Source organism: Anopheles stephensi, chromosome X, assembly GCF_013141755.1.
Source record: "Anopheles stephensi strain Indian chromosome X, UCI_ANSTEP_V1.0, whole genome shotgun sequence".
NCBI classification, from domain to species: domain Eukaryota; kingdom Metazoa; phylum Arthropoda; class Insecta; order Diptera; family Culicidae; genus Anopheles; species Anopheles stephensi.
The window spans coordinates 13,827,544-13,847,878 of NC_050201.1; the positions used below are offsets into that span (position 1 = coordinate 13,827,544).

At 47.2% G+C, this 20,335-nt stretch overlaps 1 protein-coding gene across 13 annotated transcripts in view; it reads left to right on the forward strand.

Annotated features, from left to right (window-relative positions):
* Positions 1 to 20,335, forward strand: part of LOC118509273 (octopamine receptor Oamb) — a 120,299-nt gene that overhangs the window by 57,542 nt on the left and 42,422 nt on the right. For all 13 annotated transcript variants that reach the window (XM_036049750.1, XM_036049632.1, XM_036049681.1 and 10 more), the window contains one exon: positions 9,242 to 9,691. In XM_036049750.1, coding sequence (XP_035905643.1) covers positions 9,440 to 9,691 — 252 coding nt within the window. In that variant the 5' untranslated portion in view covers positions 9,242 to 9,439. The remainder of the gene's footprint in view (positions 1 to 9,241; positions 9,692 to 20,335) is intronic.

Sequence of the window (20,335 nt, forward strand, 5' to 3'; positions counted from 1 at the left end):
AACACACGCGCTTCGCCTTACGCTGGTGTGGCGCTAGTGTTGCGCGGGACAACCATACAAAATGGAGGATATGGAGCGAGAGAGCGCGCGCTGTGGGGGGATACATAAAAAGGACATGGCGCGTAACGATTTCGATACGGGCGGTGGTGGCAGATAGCGCCGTAAGAGGCGGAGGATTTTGGTGCCACCAAGCGCAGGAAAAAACGAAGAGGAAGATGAATAAGTTTATATGAAAAGCAGACAAAAACCCCTTGCAAAAAGCTTCGGTACACGAATGGGATTGTGATTATATTTTTATATTTCCCTTTTTCGCTGCTGTATCTGTAAAGCATTCGCAGGAAAGAATGGCTACCGGCGGTGGAGGTTACGGCGAACATCGATAAAAAAGCGATAAACTGCTCCGCCAGTGTCTGTGCCCAATCGGTTTCCGGTGAGGATACGAGTCAGGAGGACCTTGTGACAATTCGATTCCGAGCGATAGATTTTCCACTGGTTTCCGGGATCATCCGCAACTGGCTTGTGGATGTGTTGACTGGTACGTCATACAAATACACACCGACGTCAGCTGGGAGGTGCTAGTTAGGTTATGGGGATGAGAATTGGAGGTGTAAAAACGTATAATGCCCGGGTTTTCGGAATTCGTACATCACGCTCGGCTCGGAAAGGAAAAAATAAAGCTCCACCCGACCGAAGTTGAGTGCTAATTACGTTACTGACTGCTATAAAGACACACCTCATAGGTTTGCCACTGGACATTGGTGCTGTGACCTTGCTATCCGGCGTACGCTTTATTACTGCTACCGGCCCAATTTGCACCGCCTGAATGTATGCAAATTAATCCATGATAAATCCATCGACAAGAAGCAACCAAAGAGTAAGCGGGGAAAAAAATCGCCTACGATCTCTCTTTTTTCCCGGGGGGAACTTAATTCGTGTTTCGTGCGTTAATTCTGTCATCGCTACTTACACAAAACAATTATGTACAAAAGTGGTCAATAAAGCAACAAGGGCGGCCCGGTGGTAAAGGCGACAACGGTGCCGGTCTTCATACGGCAGGACCGGGATTCATATCTCATCTGGACCGTTCCCCCGTAGTGAGGACTGACTATCCAACTACGTGATATCATTAAGTTTAGTAAGCCAGAAATGGCAGGCATGACCTTAAGAGGTATTTAGAACACGAGGAGAGATAGAGAAAGCAACAGAGCTCATTGGCTATTTGAAGACCTCAGAACCTCTCGTGGTATAGTGTCGTCGTCTGCCAATCCAATATAAAGGCTATTCTGACAGATGCATTAATATTCAGTCTCGGGTTGGGCTTGTCACGGCTCGTCTATCCATGTGGACGACCTGAAACTGAGTTTATGTCAGATGAAGCAGGGTCATCCGAAAGCGATTAAAATTGTGGTCCTTCTTTGGAGAGCAGAACAGAACCGACAGTGATGAACACGGCTAACGATCACTCTCTTGATCTATCTTTCATGGGTACGGTCTTACTGCTCTCTCTCTCACTCTTCCGCATCTAATTAGAGCGAGAGTAAAGAGAGCTTTGTACTCGTGCTGATAAGCTTCACTGGTGTCTGCCATGTCTAATTTACTACATGAAGGCGAAATCTTTGTACTGTTCGTAGATCTCATCATTTTAGTGGCTCCTCAGCTGTCATAGCAAACATCCTTCTGAGCTACTTCTTCTAAAATAAGTCTAGCAGTAGAATTCTTGAGGACAGAGTTCGTGTCTGAGATGTGAACATGGCGATTTTTTCTTCTTCCTTAACACTACAACCTTGAAAGGTCTCGGCCTGCCATTTCTGGCTTTCTGTGACTTTATTTTACCCATAGTAAAGTAATTAGCCTTACGTACGGGGAGACGGTCTGGATGGGATTTGAACCCTGACCCTACCGTGTGAAGACCGGCACCGTTGTAGCCTCTACCGCAGGACTGCTCCAGTGCGATTAGCTATATGCAATTTCGGACTAATCTGTACAATAAGCAGTCACCGTGACAGGTGTTTTGAGTGGGGAAGTTTCCTCAAGCCTTACGCGTATCTCAAATCACTCAAAAGTAAGTAGCTATCGTAGCCTACTTTTGACCCAAGATATGTGAAATTTAGAATGACTTTAAAAGGGCGACCACCTCACCTGTATACTCTGCTGCAAAAATCGGTGTTGGTTGGTAGGGCCACTAGTGATGCCCCCATCGCTTGGTTGTGCGCCTCTTTGAACTTCAACCCAATGTTTAATGCCATCTATTGGTATTGATAGGCTTCTACCTATCTCAATATTCAGGTTCTCCAACCTCCACCAATGGTGTCTGAATTTTCAGCGTAAGTCGAAATTCTGGATTGACTCACAATGGTCACAATGGCTCACAGGATGGTCACAATGTTGCTTTCTTGGAGTTCGCAACCGGATGGCCATCTCCAGATGGCCCTATATAGTCTCAGATTGAAGAGAAGCGAAGGAGGCCCATCTCTCTGGCGTTGTTCCTTGACAGTTCCCGTGGGAAGCCATGCCACGATTCCAAATGACCTTACAACATCGTAAGTGGCTATGCTGTCACGTGAGGTTTTTTAAAATTATTGAAGAGATGACTAGAGTGTAGCAAATGCTCTGTCATTAAAGCAACCTGACTAAAACTTGAAGATGTTGTCTGTAGTAGAGCTCAAGCATACAATCATAATAATGTAAAGTTAAAATCATTTGAAGATATTTTTCCGGACTATAAAATGGCGCACTGCTCCTATTGTACCTATTTTACCCTCTTTGTCACCTTTGATCTACTCCTGTTTTTTGCTCTTTTCTCATCCCCTCCCCCTCTTCCAAAACTACCCCGTACAGTATTACGTATTACGGCTGCACCATCGACAACTCCTTTTTTTAATTGGCTAGTGGGTGCTGGCTAAGGCCTTGCATAATAATGGCCAGCAATATGGTGGCCCTCGAGAAATTAAGAAGGCAACAAGCAATCACTCACTCCTTCCAGTTTTCCTTCGGGTCGACCGTCACCAGGCGGTTTGACGCCCGATGCCCGAAAGGTCAGCCTTATTAAACATTCAATTTACATTTTGCCCCAACCACACCATCGAGCGTGCCTTTCTGCCTTTGGCGAGCTTGCTACATTTAATTAGTACTTCCTTCTGCCTCTTTTTTTCTTTCGCTGCTGTTGTCCTTCTTTTCTTACCCTTAAAAAAAGAAGAAGGACCAAAAACTTCAGACGACATGTTTGATAGATAGGGCACAAAAATAGAAGATGCTCTATGGACGTCATTAAAATTCTGTTGTGCCGAACGACTCAACTTTTGGTACGGTGCCCGGTTCTTGTGGACTCACAAAAGAAAGAAGAAGAAAAAAACTGAGGACGCCCTGAGCATGTCCCCGACGTTCTGCAGCGCTCTTGGGAGGCTTGGTGTGGGCGGATAATCAATCGCAGCACAGCCGTGAGCCGAGTCGCGCCTGCCCATTATCCGCGTATGTCCTTCCGGAGTTACCGACAAGGTACCGACACGGTACCTTTGACGGTCAACAGGGGAGGGGGGGGGGGGTGCGAGGGAAACAGTGTCAGCGGCAGTGAGGTCCCATTCTGCACTTACCTGCTCGATTACGAAATTGACAAATGGCACCAGGTTCGGGCCGGTGTACTCGTTCGCCAAAAAGGTCGAATGCTATAAATTATAAATTATTGCTCCACTCGGTCGTACACTCGCGCCCGCCAGCGCATCCGCACCCGGGTTCCGGTTTGGGAATGAATGGGAAAATTTTCCCAACCAAGACTTCGGGCTGGGTGAGCTGAAAACGGGGCCAGTGGCTGGTCGGTGGTGAACTTCAAGTTTTATGCTAATGAATGAACATGGGCGGGTTCTAGGCGATCTGAACTGAAGCAGCCAGCCTACTACTTCCGTGCCCACGCTCTGGGACGCCCTCTAGTGTTGGACGTCCGAAAGGTTTGCCTACGGGCGTGCTCTCGTGCTGTCTATCTCTGCTGGTACTCGGTGGTGCTAAATCAAAACCTCAGTGTGACTCTGGAGTGTGTGTGTTTGTTTTTTTTTGGAAGTGCGTGGCGTATCTGATAGCCACCTACACGCACTGTACTTGCGGATGCGGTAAAAATTCGATCATCGAAACCGCTAGGTAACAGTCCCATTTCCCAACAGCGCTCTTGCCGCCGAGTGTACAAGTTTATCTGCGAAAGTTCATCTGCGAGCAAAAGGTTGTTACGGGCAGCACCAAACCCGACGTTGGAGGGGGGTGGTGGAAAGCATAAACAAACCGCATGTATAGACTTCAAGAACGGTGTGTGTGTGTGTGTGAGAGAGAAACCTGAGACCAAATACCATAAAATATGTAAATGAAGATAGATAGATGGAGAAAAAAGCCCTGCAATCGTGGGATGAAGAACCCTGCACCTCGCATGCTAACTAATGAGCTAATTCTAGCTCCTTTACCGATGGGTACGTTTGTGTGTGTATTCAATTCCAACGATATCGGAGGTTACCGAGCCACTCGCAACTTGCACCGTAAATAAACCCCCCCGGGGCAGACAGAAGTAGGTGAATAAATATTTGAAAACAAATCGTGCTGATGAAACATTCATCGCTTCACAACTGGACCCGGTGGGATGCTACACATAGGGAGTTCCTCCCGCTGTTTCCACTGAAAAACGGGGTATTGTTTTGTGTTTTTCTTTTCTTCTGGAGGCTTTTCGAAAGGGGATAAATGTTTAAAAAAGCAAAGCGTTTAAGTTACGGGCGCAGTAAATTCGCCATCATAATAAGCTATCGTGTGTTGGAGACTGGTAGAAGCTAGTTTGCAATAAGCTTCCATTTTATCAGATTTCAAAGAGGAAGGTTTGCGTGATGTTCGGTTTGTTTGGAATTGTGGTGGGATGTTTTAGGACTAACGGATCCAAAGCTGGTACCAGGCGTCTCCATTTGCACTACGCTTTGGACGAGAGTCCTTCTACTTTTAATTCTCAATCAATTCTCGCTTTAGAATAAGTTTCAATAATTTTTTTCTTGATCCTGGTACAGATTCTACATATTGGAAAATGTAGGGTAGTTTCTTACGTTACCTGTTATTCCGAAGCAGTGATCTGACTTCGGAGACAGTAGGAGCTGTATGTGAATCTTCTCCAAAAAAAGGTGGATGTCCAAGACGAAGTCCGTGAAGCGACCCCTTCGACAAGGCCCCTTCGACGAGGCCCCTTCTACGAGGCCTTGCCGAAGAGGCCCATCCGACGAAGCCCTTTTGAAGAATGAGATATTCCGGAAATCGATTTGATTTTGGAATCTCACTGACATAGCCAGTTAAATTCGTGAATCCAGAATTCTCATCATTATTCCGAGCACATGAGCAGGACATCATGGTGGTCCACAATATTCCGGAATCGCTTACCTTTTCGCTTTATATTATGGATGAGCTCGTTGAACGAAAACCAAGCTTTGGACAGCAAAAAATAAAATTGACAAAATCCCAAGCCATTCAGAATCACTAACCTTGAGAATGTTTTCTGAAGATCATGGAAGTGTTTCTTTGAGAATCCTGGAGTTGGAGAAATAATAATCCTAAGTTCAAAAACACGCGACAGTGTAAAAAGATCAAGATTAAATCCAATATACCTGAGGATCTTATGCTGAGAATCTCGATGTTATTTGAGCTGTTGAGTTGGAGATCTCCAGTCCCAAAAAAAAGTTTTATTAAATCCTGAACTATACTCATTCAATAAATGAGCTTTGAGGTTATGCTACTAAATAGAGGCTCACTCTCATAACATCAACTAATACCCAAAAGCAAACGTTCGCAATGTTTGTTTTAGATTAGTAAATAAAATCAAATCAGCTTTCAAGTTCTGCTGTCCAACATTAAGCCTCCACGACCTTCCGCTTACGAAATCGATGTTCGTTTGGTTGAAATAGCCACACAGCAACGGCTTATCTGGCAAGCCCCGACGGTTAGCCACAAATCGCGTATCGCAATTTCGCTCTCCCTCTCGCTCACACGCACGCAGATCCACACGCTCTTGATCTAGTGAAGCAGATCCTGTAAACGCTGTACTTCAAACCAATCGGTTGCGAGGGTTGAAATCCTGCACAGGATGAGAGAGGGAGACGGAGATTGAATGGAGGAGATTTGTCGTGTACGAATAGGTGTAGTTGTAACCTCGGGTTGGGTGCGTCTGAACATAAAGTCGGACACACGCACGGCCGCTGCATCACCCCAACAAATCCCCACCATCAGCTAGCTCATCGGAGGGATGAGGCTGGAGTTTGAGGATTTTTGGAAAGCCCGGACAACCAGGATTGCCGCCCGGTACAGCTTAGCGACGTAATGGGACTGCCCGTTCCACACACACACTCACATATAGGTTGGTCGATTTAAATTGGTTCGTGAAGAGTCCGTGGACATCCTGGGACTGGTGTATCCTCTGGCCAGTATCCTTCCAGGAATTTTCACGCTGCACGCCGTTGCTACAAAAAGTTGAGCCTACCGAGGATGAATCGAGCAGCATTTTGCTGACCGATGGAAGATGTTTGGGGAACCTGAAGTCCTGAACCACAGTCCACGTAGGTGCTTCAGAGGCTCCAGGCTCGTAGGGATGGGATTGGGAGAGCTCTTGTTGATTGGCACTTGCTTGCAATCGAGTTCAATTAATGTGTAGCTGTGGTGTGTTGTGAACTTTACCCCCAGTTTTTCCTTCTCATCACACACACACCCACACATGCAAACTTGACTCGTGTTCTAGGAGCTATTTTGTGCCGCTGTTGGGATGGTTATGTCCAGCAATCGGCCATTTTTTCAAACAGGAAAAAAAATCCCTACCTAGGACAACACACAATAGCCGGGCAGAGCGATGGCCCCATTTGTGGTCGGATGCAGGGAGATGGCCTCCACAATTGAGAGTTACCGCCATGTTCTCCCAGCCCCCAGCAACCCGAACCGCCCCCCCCCCCCCCGGGGAACATGGCAAAACCCTGGGTCTGTCGCAATGCATTATTGACTGGCACAGTGGTTGCCACTTTAAACGCTTGCTGGGTCGATGCCTGCTGGACTGCCGACGGCCGTTGGCCATTCTTCGGTCCCTAAGCCGTGGTTGTGAGGTGGGGAAGATACGCTGCATAAGCCATAAAAGGCTCTGTGATCGATTATTTTTCAATTCGATTCAACGCTGTACCAACCATCATCCCCTTGATGGTGATGGTGCTGGAAAAGATTCCGCTGCCGCGGGATGCAACAGGCCACACTGCTCGGTACAGTGGGTGACGCAGATTGAGCTTATCGTGATTGGACGAGTGGAGCGGAGTGGTCCCGGAGTGCATCCGGGAGCTGGACGTTGAACGTTGACGTTCGGGCTCGGCCAAACCTGCGGTGGAAGAGTATTTGCTAAATTGAGTTATCCAATTATGCATTGTCCATTCGTCAATGAACGTCCAACGGTTCAATGGCACTTTTTTATTACACTTTAACGCAGCTGCTTTAATGTGACTGCCGGGTGGCTGTTGTCCACGTCCAATGGGTTATCGCTGAGTCGTGGGGAAGCTTAATTGTGGATAACAGGAACAGAAATGGCTGTGTGGACAAGACATTCTGGTGCTCTTTGTCGGGACCAAGGAGCTTGTCTAGCGTTCCTGCAGAGGATCAGATCGGTTAGGCAGAAGAGACGGGATCAGGTTTTAAATTCCCTCCAGGGACCATCTCGCTGGACACAGGGGATTGACTTTGGACCTTTAGTCGTTGGATTATTCAAGTTGGGAGTATGTTACTGCATGATGCTGAAAAAAACCCATTTCGTAAAGATCCTGGAGTTCTAATATATGAGTAGATCGAGCAGTCAATGTTGAAGATTTTATCTTATTTATTAATGCTAACAATCCTGGGTTTCATAGACCAGTTTTGACTGTATTATTTTGAATCGTATTATTCTTTTCAGTAAAGAACTCTTCTTTTTGCCAAGTCTTCTTCTCTTTGTGAGGATGTACAGCGGACTTCGCTAAAGTTCAGGTTTCTGAGCGCTCCGGTACTAGTCCGTGATTGTGACATGCACACTATCCAATCCTATGAAAAATATTTTGACCAACAACTGGAGGTCATAAGCACATAAAGCCAAGTCATATTTTTAAATCCCGTCAATCTCAAAATTCAATCTCAAGAGTTCATCTTCTTCACTGGCACGACAATCGCGAGAGGACTCGGCCTGCCACATTTCTGACTTTGTGTGACTTGTTTTACAGGCAGCAAAGTAGTAAGTCCTGCGTATGGGGTGGAACGGTCTGGATGGGATTTGAACCCCGGTCCAGCCACCGGACCGCCTCTTAACAGAGTAGATCGAGCCAAATATAAAATACGATAAATCAATTTTCAATCTGATTGCTGTTTAAATGGCTTCCTAATATTCGCCAAGCTTGAGAATCGCTCATGAGAATCGTTAGTGGTAGATCAAGTCCCTTGGAGGTCTTAAGCAGAATAAAAGTTGCAGGCCTCTAACGCGTCGTATCTGCTGACTGAACTAGAGTTATAGGCCAAACGGATCGAGACTTCCAGAACTACACTATAAGCTAAAATACACCCCTGAACGAGGTTCCTTGAAAGCTCAGAACCCCAGGCATTAGCTTAGTTTGCTTAAACTATTATCTGTTCTTGGATGAAGCGTTAGAAGTTGAATTGTGGACAGTGTCCAAAGAGTCAATGTAGTCAATTTTTGCCTATTACATTCAGTCTTGGAGGTCATTAAATTCTATTTCTCAATATCTACTTTAGACGACAAAAATGCAGTAGCGTTTGAGGTACGAGGCTGAGAAGGCGCTAAGGCCACTATTTTGAGTTTCTTTCTCTTATTTCCCGTTATTCCCGTCGCATTGAACAAATAAAGTGGATTGTAAAACTCGGCTGGCGTTTGTTGCGTAAGCAACAAGAACATTATCACGCTATTCTATTGGGCGACTATTCAGATTTTTAGATCGGTATACATCGGTCAAAACTGTTTGGAAGGAGAGGTTCCGAACAGTGATTACAGCATTTAGCACCGTGTGATAATTGCTTGCGAGAAGCATTATAGATGACAGTTTTTGAGGGATAGTGAGTGTGGAAGTTCTTAAGCAGAGGAGAATTAAAAAAAACTGGTTAACACCTCCCGCACGAAGATCAAGTACTGACTAACTCTCGATCTCGATAGCCTCCAAATTAATTCTCTTCATTGGCTCTCTCTCTCTCTCTCTCTCTCTCTCATTTTTCGGCATCATCTTACCAGGGGAAAGACGCCATGACGCCAGTAGCAGCAGCAGCCGTCGCAGCCGCAGCCACATCGCAGTAGCTGCCCCATCATCAACATCAACGCACCATACCCGAGCCCACCGCAGGTCGTCGCCCGCTAGCCGTGCTCACCGCCGAGTCATCAACGTACACCGCACACGCCACGCTCACAACCGCCACGGAACGGACCGGAGCCATGAACGAGTCGGAGTGTGCCAGCCTGCTCGCATCCGTACAGTGGACGGATCCGACCAATCTGGTCTCGCTGGCGGTGCTGGCGTTCATCAACGTGCTCGTCATCGTCGGCAACTGTCTAGTGATTGCGGCCGTCCTCTGCTCGCACAAGCTGCGCAGTGTAACCAATTTTTTCATCGTTAGTCTAGCCGTTGCTGATTTATTAGTCGGATTAGCTGTATTGCCATTTTCGGCCACCTGGGAGGTGTTTAAGGTAGGTTTCGGGTGGTCGGTACGGTGTGTACTTAGCTTCTTGCGACGCAATCTTTGGCGTGCACTATTTTCCAGTTTTCTCTTTCCGATGTAAAGCTTCACGCATTTGCCCGCTAGCATTAGGTTGCTCTAGGGTTGCTGTTTGGCCACCTCTCGGCTCGCGCAAGGTGTGTTTCCCTGGAAACACGGCCCGATTAAACGGGGACGCCGATTTTCTATGCAAATTTTAAAGTGCAATCGTCCCTCGTTCTCCACTCGCCATGCCTGCATCGGAGAGATCCCTTCCCTGTCACCCTTAGACATAGAGTCACACGGGGCGACAAGGTGCCAGCTAACGATAGTGACATGCCGCGACAGTAATAATGGGCTTCGTGTTGTCAAAACCCTTAGAGGACTACCCAGACAAAGCTACACGGCTTCAACTCCAAAGCATCTGGCTGCGAGATATTCCAAGAATCGCCAACTCTTCAGGATATCTGGAACTCGCCTCAGTTCACAGTACCGCTTTGAACAACAACAAAAAACAAACTCGCTCTACGCTTTACTGCTAGGACACGCAAAACCTTCAAGGGTTAACGGTCCCTACCACGACTCAAAACTTGTCGCGACATGGCTAGTCACGAGCGTAAACATCTTGCCGAAAACAATCTTCGCATACACCGATTGTGTTCGAACACCGGTGATGATGTTGGCGCTGCATTTACATTTGCAACTTCACCCACTCTCTTTCTCTCTCTCTCTCTCTCTCTCTCTCATCTCCGCTTTTGAAGGTGCGATTGGGAAGCGTTCAACAAAACGTGCACCAGCAGTTAGCCACGAAATGGCAATAAAACGACATCCAATTGAAGTCGTCAAAATGATCGTCAATTTGTGTGTGTGTGTGTATGTGTGTGTGTCGGTGTGTTTCGGTGTGTTCAACACACGAAGCCCGCTCAGAAGGCACGTGCCGTGTCGGTGAAGATAATGCTGCCCAGATTGCTCTAGAACTCGTGCGATGGGAATGGCTGTCCACTTTTGTACGACGGTTAGGCCACTCATTAGGCCACCCGAACCGCCCGAATGATAGCACTCAATTTTTGCACGAGCTTGTGAGTGTGGGGGACGGTTTTTCATAAAGATTTGATTAAGTGGTTAAGTCACTAATGGGGGGAAAATTGGTGTCTGTGTAACTGTTTCGATTTACTGATAGCGCGCAAACCCGTTCGTACAACTGGCCTTATAATTGCAAAAACAAGTACCCTTGAAGTTCAAGCTAATCTCCAAAGCTGAAGTTCAAGCAGTCTCAGAATAGCTGAGAAGAAGGTGTTTTTCATAAAGGTTCTGATGGAGTGGTTAGATGCACAATTGGGGAATGAATGGATGAATGAGCAACTCTTTCGATTTACTGATCGCAAACCCGTTCGTTTATCAGTCGTAATAGGTGTTCTGAGGTTCAAGCTCCAAAGTTGAAGTTCATGTCGGTGTATCAAATAATTAGAAGTTCATTCCCTCAGAATAGCTAGAACTAGCAAATGATTGAGGGACTAACCAAGAATTACCCACATTGATCAAATTCCTACAACACAGCTACCCATCAGTGCTGAGGATCCGGAGACCCATCCCGACCAGATTCTAAGCTAAAATTATCTTTAAGATCGATATGAAGCAACATTGAAGGTTCCCGGTAGTGTCTGTTGTTTTTGGCTATTATAAACTTTCGAAATTCAATCCAACTGCGAGCGTGTACCACCTTTTACCGTATCGGGGCGCTTGTCAATCCGTGTCATGTGTCAAAATCATGTGTACACATCCAGACACGCACGATGCTGACGTAGATGAAACGGCATTACCAGCAGCGCTTAATACGTTGCAGCTTAATTAAATTGTGCCGATAGGATGGTCCGAAACCTAGCCACCTCAGTCCACCCCCCCCCCGCAAAACCACAAATGACGCTCGACGATGTTTATGACCCATTCTCCAAGCGTTTAACCGCCAGCCGTACCCGAATCGTTATCGGTTATCGTATGTACGTGTACACTCCAGCAGAACACACTCGCAACACCGTCCGAAGCAATTTCGTAATGTCCAGACAGCAGCACCCTGATGCCTCGGTGTGTTGGATCGTGTGTGTGTGTGTGTGTGTGTTCTGCTGTGTAGCAATATCCCGGAGCCCACTACGTGATCGGTCGTTGATTGAGATTATTAATTCCAAAACGCTCTCTTCCTCACGCTACCTTTCGGGACGCACAGATCTGGATTTTCGAGGCTTTTGGGAGTATGAGAGAGAGAGAGAGAGAGAGAGAGAGAGAGAGAGAGGCGGAGAGAGAGCGAGAGGATAAGATGTTATCTGCCTGTGTGAGCGATATGGTTTGAATGGGTCGAGCATAAAAGAACAATAACGAAGTGGTCTAGCTGTAGGGTGTTTCAGGTTGGGAATAGCTTGGTTGGGACCTTGTATCCCAGGATTGTGTCGAAAAACCGCAACGATCCGCCCGACCAATCCCGCCAGCCAGAATCCACAAGAAACCGCACCGGAAACGAATGTGATCCTTCTCCACACACGTGGCTGGAGGTACGGACAGATGACTGGCAGACGATAAACTGCAGTTTACCAGATACAGGATCTGCTGGTGAAGTGAATCAGTGATTCATTTTCCCCCACCTTCCCTCCCATTCAAATTCTTCACCACCAATTCTCGCCGAATGTACGTTCAAACAGCATATGCTCCCGGTGGGGCTATATACGCATCCTCAAAACGTGGCAGCTCCGGCACGGGCAAACATAACACAACCCCTTTAAGGAGCGGTGGCTGAGTGTGTACGAGCTTCGGACGTATGCAGAATTGAAGGGAAGCACACGCACACACCCACCAGTACACCGAGGAAAGATTCTAGCGCCGGGTGAAAGAAAGTAGGTCCGCCGCTCCAGGGAAACGAGGCAGGCCAAAAAACCCCCGAAACTCAATATTCATTCAAATTTATTCAGATTTCTTATCAATCCTTCTGTCCCGTGGTGTTGTCGGTGCCATCGTGTGCGAGGGAGTGTATTAAAAATCACAGCTCCTACCGTACCTTAGTGCTCCCCCCCCCCCCCATGTCCCAAAAGAGTGGGGACGGGAAGGACCTTGGGACCTCTTATTCGGCATGTGAATCATAAATTTACAGCTACTGAAAACAAGGGAAAAAAAAGATAAAAATGCCATTTTTGAGGGTTGGAAAATGAGTTTCGCTTCATGTTCGTGAGAATAGGAGGTGAGGTCTTCGCCATCAACATTGGAGAACAAAACGAAAAAAACGAACTAGAGAAGAAATCCAAACCTCCAACCAAAGTCTCAGCTACTCAAACACACGCGGACGGTTCTCCGGAGGAAAAAAGGGGAAAACGAGGTTAGAAAAAATCCTAACCCAACGCTAGGTTCTGGTGAGATATTCTGAAGATGCGAGCGGTTAGCAGGACGGATCGGGTCCTATCAGAAATTCAACGAATAACAAATAGACAGGAATAAGAGCGCGAGCGAGCAAGAGAGCGAAAGGCCCCAAGAAGCTCAACTGTAAACGAAGCACCACCGCCAGGATCATATTTGGGTAAGGCTTCAAAGTTTTTTTTTCTTCCTGTGGACCGAAGACACTGAGGACTGATACCGTGCGAGCTCTGATAGCGGCAGTAACTCCCAGAGCAGATACCGGGCGCGGTTGGATGGTGTGTGGGGGCAAAGCAGGGCATGGAACAGGCAGAAAAAATAGAATTTCTCCAAGGATGATCTGCGCCATCTTGCTAGCTTCGTGGAAAGGTTAATCGCTACAGTGGACCCCTCTCACTTGTCCTTACCGCTTACCTCTCACTTGCCCTTACCTCCTCACTGAGTAGAAAGCGATGGAGGCTTCTTCTTGGCGTGCTTCGTTTTGGGCGTGCTCCGATCCTTATCATGGTCGGTTCGCCTATGTGCGAACTCCCATCCCACCTTCTTCATCAGCTGCTCCTTCCCGTCCCCTTCTCCCGCAACTCTCCCTTTCTCCACAACCGCCAGCCTTCTCCTCCCGCCCGGTATGGAGCTGGTGCCGGGGATCACTCCGTGTACCGTTGCAGATTGAATTATCTTATAAATTGGCTTTATTATGAAAGCCAATAATTTTATCTGATAAAGGTTGCGTAACCCTATTTCGCTTCTTTTCATCTGCTTCATCTGCAGGAAGATGCCCACCCACCCTGCTCATCTTCCCCTTCTTGTCCTATATCACTACCCCGCATTCCCTTTACTTCGGCTGGTGAAGAAGCCGTGTTAGCACTCACTTGCACTTGATTCGTTGTTCGGGAGCGTACTTTTTCTTGCTGTTGTTGTTTGCATCTATTTTCACACGCGCAGAGAAATCCCTTCCCCTGCCCTATCCACCACCGGTCTGGTGACATGTGACCTGGAGAGTGTGTGTGTGTGAGTGTTTTGAGCGCATGTGATAAACACAGATAAGGATTCATTTGCGAGTGGTACCGGCACTGCGAGACTAATCTAGCTGCGGTTTGGAGGGTTTTTTTTTGTTCTTTCTAGCCAGCCGAAACAGAGTGAAAGAGGAGAAAAGCATTTCATTAAAACAGGCGCATAATAAGCTGTTAGAAAGTGAGTTTTGCTCAGCTAAAGTGTGCTTTAGGGTTTGGGTTGTTGACCGGATTGCATACTTAAAGGCGTGTCGAAAAGTTTTGTGTGGTTTTTAATTAAAATTTTTATGTTCCATTTTTTGTTTTGGTTAATTTTTACATTCACCTAAAGATATGAAATTTGCATTACAAAGGAAAAAAATTGCTACAAAAACTGTGGGAATTAGAATAATTATATAATCTTGCCTGCATTTGAACTACAGGATTTAATATTACAATTTTCGAGCATGCATTTAAATTTCACGAATTAAACAGTAGACAATTAAGGATTAAGATTAGGACTACTCGACTGTTATACACTTACACGAACTACTCGAATTACATGTAAATCATTATGGACAAACGAATACACAGTTGCAAACCGACCAGCGATACGAGTGCACACAGTCTCACTTCAATCCTCAAAATATATCACAACCACCCCCTTTCGTGAACATTTTCACATTTGTTGGTCCTTCGAACCGGATCGTGATATACGGAGAGGAAGTTTCATTCTGCAACCAAGAGTGGAACTCGGTATACGGAAATTGTGCAAGTCATTACGTGACAAATTCGCCATCGCATTCGGCCCCGCGTCAAGGGCAACGGTCGGTTACACTCCACCATTTCGAATTTCGCGCCAACGAGTTGTTCGTTACCGTCGTGTGATATTTCGTGTGATATTTTCGAGAAGCAATGGATAAGAAAATCAAGGCAGTGCAGTTGAAGAAAAGGATTGCTGTGGAAAGCATTAAATCCATGGAGCGGTTCCAGACGGATTTCCAACCCAACGACGCCCAACAGATTCCGGAGGTGTTAGAGAATTTGGAATCGCATCAGGCAGGGTTCTTCGCCGCTATTTCTAAACTGGAGGAACTCGACGAAAGTGATGCAACAATCGAAGCGTGCATTATGGAGAGAATCCACTTCGAGGAACGTTGCAGGAAGCTGAAATCATTTTTACGTGCAAATCAACCCAAGGAAGAAGGAGCGGTCAACGATACGACAGGTTTGGCTTCGTCGACACTCGCTTTTGGTCGACCGCACGCACCAAACCTACGCTTACCCAAAATCGAGCTTCCAACGTTCGATGGAGATCATACGAAATGGCTGTCGTTCCGCGATCGCTTCCTTGCTATGATCGACGCTTCGCCTGAGCTTCCGTCCATCGCAAAACTGCAGTACTTACTTTCATCGCTAAAAGGAGAGGCTGCACTACCCTTCGAGCACACACCTCTAACGGAAGACAATTACGCAATCACATGGGCTGCTCTGCTTAAACGGTACGACAACTCGCGTCTACTAATCCGTGAGTATTATCGGAAAATGCACTATCTCCCCGGAGTGCATTCGGTGTGCGTGGATAAGCTTTCCCACTTGGTGGATGAATTCACGCGCTTCGTGAACGGATTAGTGAAGTTAAAGGAACCGGTAGATTCGTGGGATACACCGCTGTCGAATATGCTGCTTATGAAGTTAGATCGGGAAACGCTGTTGGCTTGGGAAAAGCATTCGGTACACTTCACGCGGGACAAATACAAGGATGTGATCGAGTTTGTTCAAGATCGGATCCAAATCTTGAAATCGACCAACACTTTCGTGATGGATCAAAGCGCTGGTGGTACCAAGGTGGCCGGCAACAGTCGGCAGCCAGTGCAACGACGGTTCATCGCGTATGCAGCTACTTCTCGCCCGGCTCCTGTTCCTTCGTCTGCCCTCATCCAACCGCCAAAGTGTCCACTGGAGTGTTCCGAAGGTCACACTTTGCGCAACTGCCCAGTGTTCACAGGTAAAGAAGTTCAGCAACGACGAGACATTGTTGCAACGAATCGACTGTGCTGGAATTGTTTGAGCAGCAATCATCAGGTGAGGGAGTGTAAATCGGAATTTTCGTGTCGCATATGTCGGGAGCGTCATCACAGCTTATTGCATCACACTCCACGCTACACTCCTCCCACAACGGTTACAATGTCTGCTCAAACGGATGACGACAATGTGTTCCTTGCAACGGCAAACATCCAAATCAAGGATGACTACGGCAACATCCACGAAGCAAGGGCTTTATTGGATTCGGGTTCCACATCGAATTTCATCGCGGAAGACCTAGCTCGAAGGCTGTTGACCAGTCGCAAAAGGGTCAACGTCGCTGTTTCGGGCATCGGCAATTCGGTACAGCTGGTCAAGGGTTCGATCGTCGCCACCGTTCACTCCAAGACACAACCCTTCTCAACGGAAATGGCGTTCCTGGTTCTGGACACGCCATGTACAAACATTCCTACTTCACCAACGGACATCTCTTCATGGGAAATGCCGGATGTGGCATTGGCGGACAGCACCTTTAATCATCCGGGGCAAGTCGATATCGTCATCGGAGGCGATACGTTCTGGGAGCTGCACACCGGTCGCAAGCGCTCTATTGGCAGAGGCAAGCCGTGGCTGATTGAAACCCGTTTCGGTTGGGTTGTCAGCGGCATCTCTCATCATATATCAGCCGGTCCGCGGCTGTGTCATCTTTCTGCACACGATGCCACATTGGAGGAGATCCTGCATCGATTCTGGGAGAGCGAAACCATAGCCGAGGATCCTGTGCTATCGGTCGAGGAGAATGCTTGCGAAAAGCATTTCGCTGCAACAACTGTTCGCACTACAAGTGGAAGGTATGTCGTTCGTTTGCCTTTTAACCCCAATCCTAATGTCGTTTTAGGAGAGTCGAAACAAATAGCTGATCATAGATTGCGTAGTATGGAACGGCGGTTGAACAGTAATCCTACAATGAAAAAGGAGTATGCCAAATTCATGAGAGAATACGAACAGTTGGGGCATATGAAACGACTTACCAGTCCTGCAGATGATTCGATAGATCACTATTACCTTCCACACCATGCCGTTGTTAAAGAGTCGAGCACAACCACGAAGGTTCGCGTCGTGTTCGATGCATCGTGCAAAACGTCGAGTGGTTACTCGTTGAACGACAAACTCATGGTGGGACCAGTCGTTCAAGAAGATCTCCTATCGATCATCCTTCGGTTCCGTTCTCGTGCCATCGCATTGTCTGCCGACGTAGAGAAGATGTATCGGCAAATTTTACACAGTCCCGATGATTGTAGATATCTGCGCATCCGGTACAGAGAAGATCCTGCTGAACCCATCTCAACCTTTGAACTACAGACGGTTACGTACGGCACAGCATCAGCTCCTTTTCTAGCTACAAGGACCTTGAAACAAGCTGCTATTGACAACAAGGAAGAGTACCCGCTGGCAGTGAACGCTGTCCTAAACGACTTCTACGTTGATGATTTGTTAACGGGTACCGATGATATCTATGAAGCGATTGAAATGCAGAAGCAGATATCAGGCATGTTAAATTCAGCTGGTTTCACACTGAAGAAATGGGCTTCAAACCGCACCGAAGCATTGCAAACCGTGCCGTCTGAAGATGTAGCAGTTCAACTAACGCATGAATGGAAGGATTCGAAGCAGGTTTCCACGTTAGGTATCATGTGGGAACCAGCTGCTGACACTCTACGTTTTCGGATCGATATACCACCTACACCATCCCGCATGACAAAAAGGCTAGTTTTGTCATACATAGCTAAAATATTCGATCCCCTCGGGTTGCTGGGTCCAACGATCATCATCGCCAAAATGTTCATGCAGCAACTGTGGGCTCTAAAGCAGAACGGAAGATCGTGGGATTGGGACAGCGAGCTACCATCGCACCTACAGCAAGAATGGTTGAACTTCCACTCTACCTTATCCTCACTGCGCAACCTGAGAATACCACGGTACATAGCTCAACGCACGGCCACAAGTCTGCAAATACACATCTTTGCTGACGCATCACAACTAGCATACGGCGCTTGTTGTTACATCCGCGCTGAAGGCTTGGAAGGAGTCACCGTACAGCTGCTAACAGCCAAGTCGAAAGTCGTCGCATTATCTAACTCACACTCTATAGCTAGGTTGGAATTATGTGCAGCGCGATTGGCCACACTCCTACACGAGAAGGTGATTAATTCACTGAAGGTTTCTGCTACTACAATCTGTTGGACCGACTCAATGACTGTACTTCACTGGTTGAACTCCGTACCAAATCGCTGGAAGCCGTTCGTAGCCAACAGGGTGGCTAAAATCCAGCAAACTTCCGGCATACAGTGCTGGAAGCATGTTCCAGGCACCGACAATCCAGCAGACGACATCTCGCGTGGCTTAACACCAGAGAAACTATTGGCATGTGAACGCTGGTGGCACGGGCCACATTGGTTAGCACGCAACGCTGAAGATTGGCCACAAAACACTTCACCACCAAACGAGGCTGAGAGCGCAGAGGAGGAGAGGTTAACTTCACCACGGGTTGCAACAACATCTACAATCTGCGAATTTCGGAACAGGTTGTTTTCCCGAATTTCGGCTTACCACACACTGCAAAGGGTTGTTGCATACGGCTTGCGCTTTATTCATAACGCGAAGCTTCACAAGGGAAATACGGCACATTCAAAACACATACCACCTCTCACTACGGACGAACTCAAGGCGGCAGAACTCAAACTGTGTTACCTATCACAACGAGACACTTTCTTCGAGGAGATACAAGCCCTACAGAAGGGCAAAGAGATTCCAAAGAACTCCAAACTGAAGTGGATCTCACCCTTCATCGACATCGACGGGATCCTGCGCATCGGTGGCCGGCTCACTAACGCACAACTAACAGAAGCAGAAAAACACCCGGTCATCTTATCTTCAAAGCACCCACTTGCCGCACTACTAGCTGTTTCGATTCACTTGCAAAAGTTGCATGCTGCACCACAATTGCTGCTATCTACTCTGCGCCAAAGATTTTGGATTATTGGTGGTCGCAATTTGTGCAAATCCGTGTACCACACTTGCCACGCGTGTTTTAAGGTAAAACCAACACTCATCAAACAAACTATCGCCGATCTGCCAACATCACGCGTCACACCAACAAGGCCATTCTCGGTATGCGGAGTGGATTACTGCGGGCCAATCTACCTAAAACCAACCATCCGCAACAGAAGTCCGATCAAAGCATACATCGCTATTTTTGTATGTTTTTCAACACGAGCGGTACACATCGAACTGGTTGGCGATTTAACCTCAACAGCATTCATAAATGCACTTCGTCGTTTGGTTGCACGCCGCGGTCAAATCAGGGAACTTCACTCCGACAATGCAACCACATTCAAGGGAGCCGCGCACGAGCTGAATCGCATCTACAAGATGCTTAAATGCGACGAACACGATCGAGCTGCAATATTTGATTGGTGCGCGACGAATCAGATGAAGTGGAAATTCATCCCACCGAGAGCGCCGCATTTTGGAGGTTTATGGGAGGCAGCGGTGAAAGCAGCTAAAAAACACATCATTAGAACCATCGGCACTACAAGCATCACGCAGGAGAACATGCTTACCTTGCTTGCCCAGGTAGAGCAATGTTTAAATTCACGGCCAATAACACCTTTATCCGATGAGCCGTGTGATTTAGAACCACTGACACCGGGCCACTTCCTTGTCGGTGGCAATATGCAAGCGGTACCAGACATCGATTACACCAATACGCCGAGCAATCACCTGAAGGAATACCAATTGGTACAAAAACATCTCCAATCGATTTGGGCCCGATGGTATCCGGAGTATCTGCAACAGTTACAAGCCCGGGCCAAATATTGTTCCGGTAAAGCAGCCGTCCTACAACAAAATCAATTGGTGATTATTAAGGAAGACAATGTTCATCCTACCTCTTGGCCCATGGGGCGCATCGTTGCAGTACATCCAGGAAAGGACGGGGTAGTTCGCGTTGTTACACTGCGCACTGCTTCAGGGAAGCATATCGTCCGCGCAGCTAATCGTCTAGCTGTTCTACCAAATCCAGACCCGCTAAGTCATCTTGAAACCACGGAAACCACATGCACTGATTAATGCGCACTTGTAAACCACGCTACATTGTTTACATTCACAAGTGTCAATCACGGATCAAGATAAACAAACACACGCCCACACGCACCCACATATACACA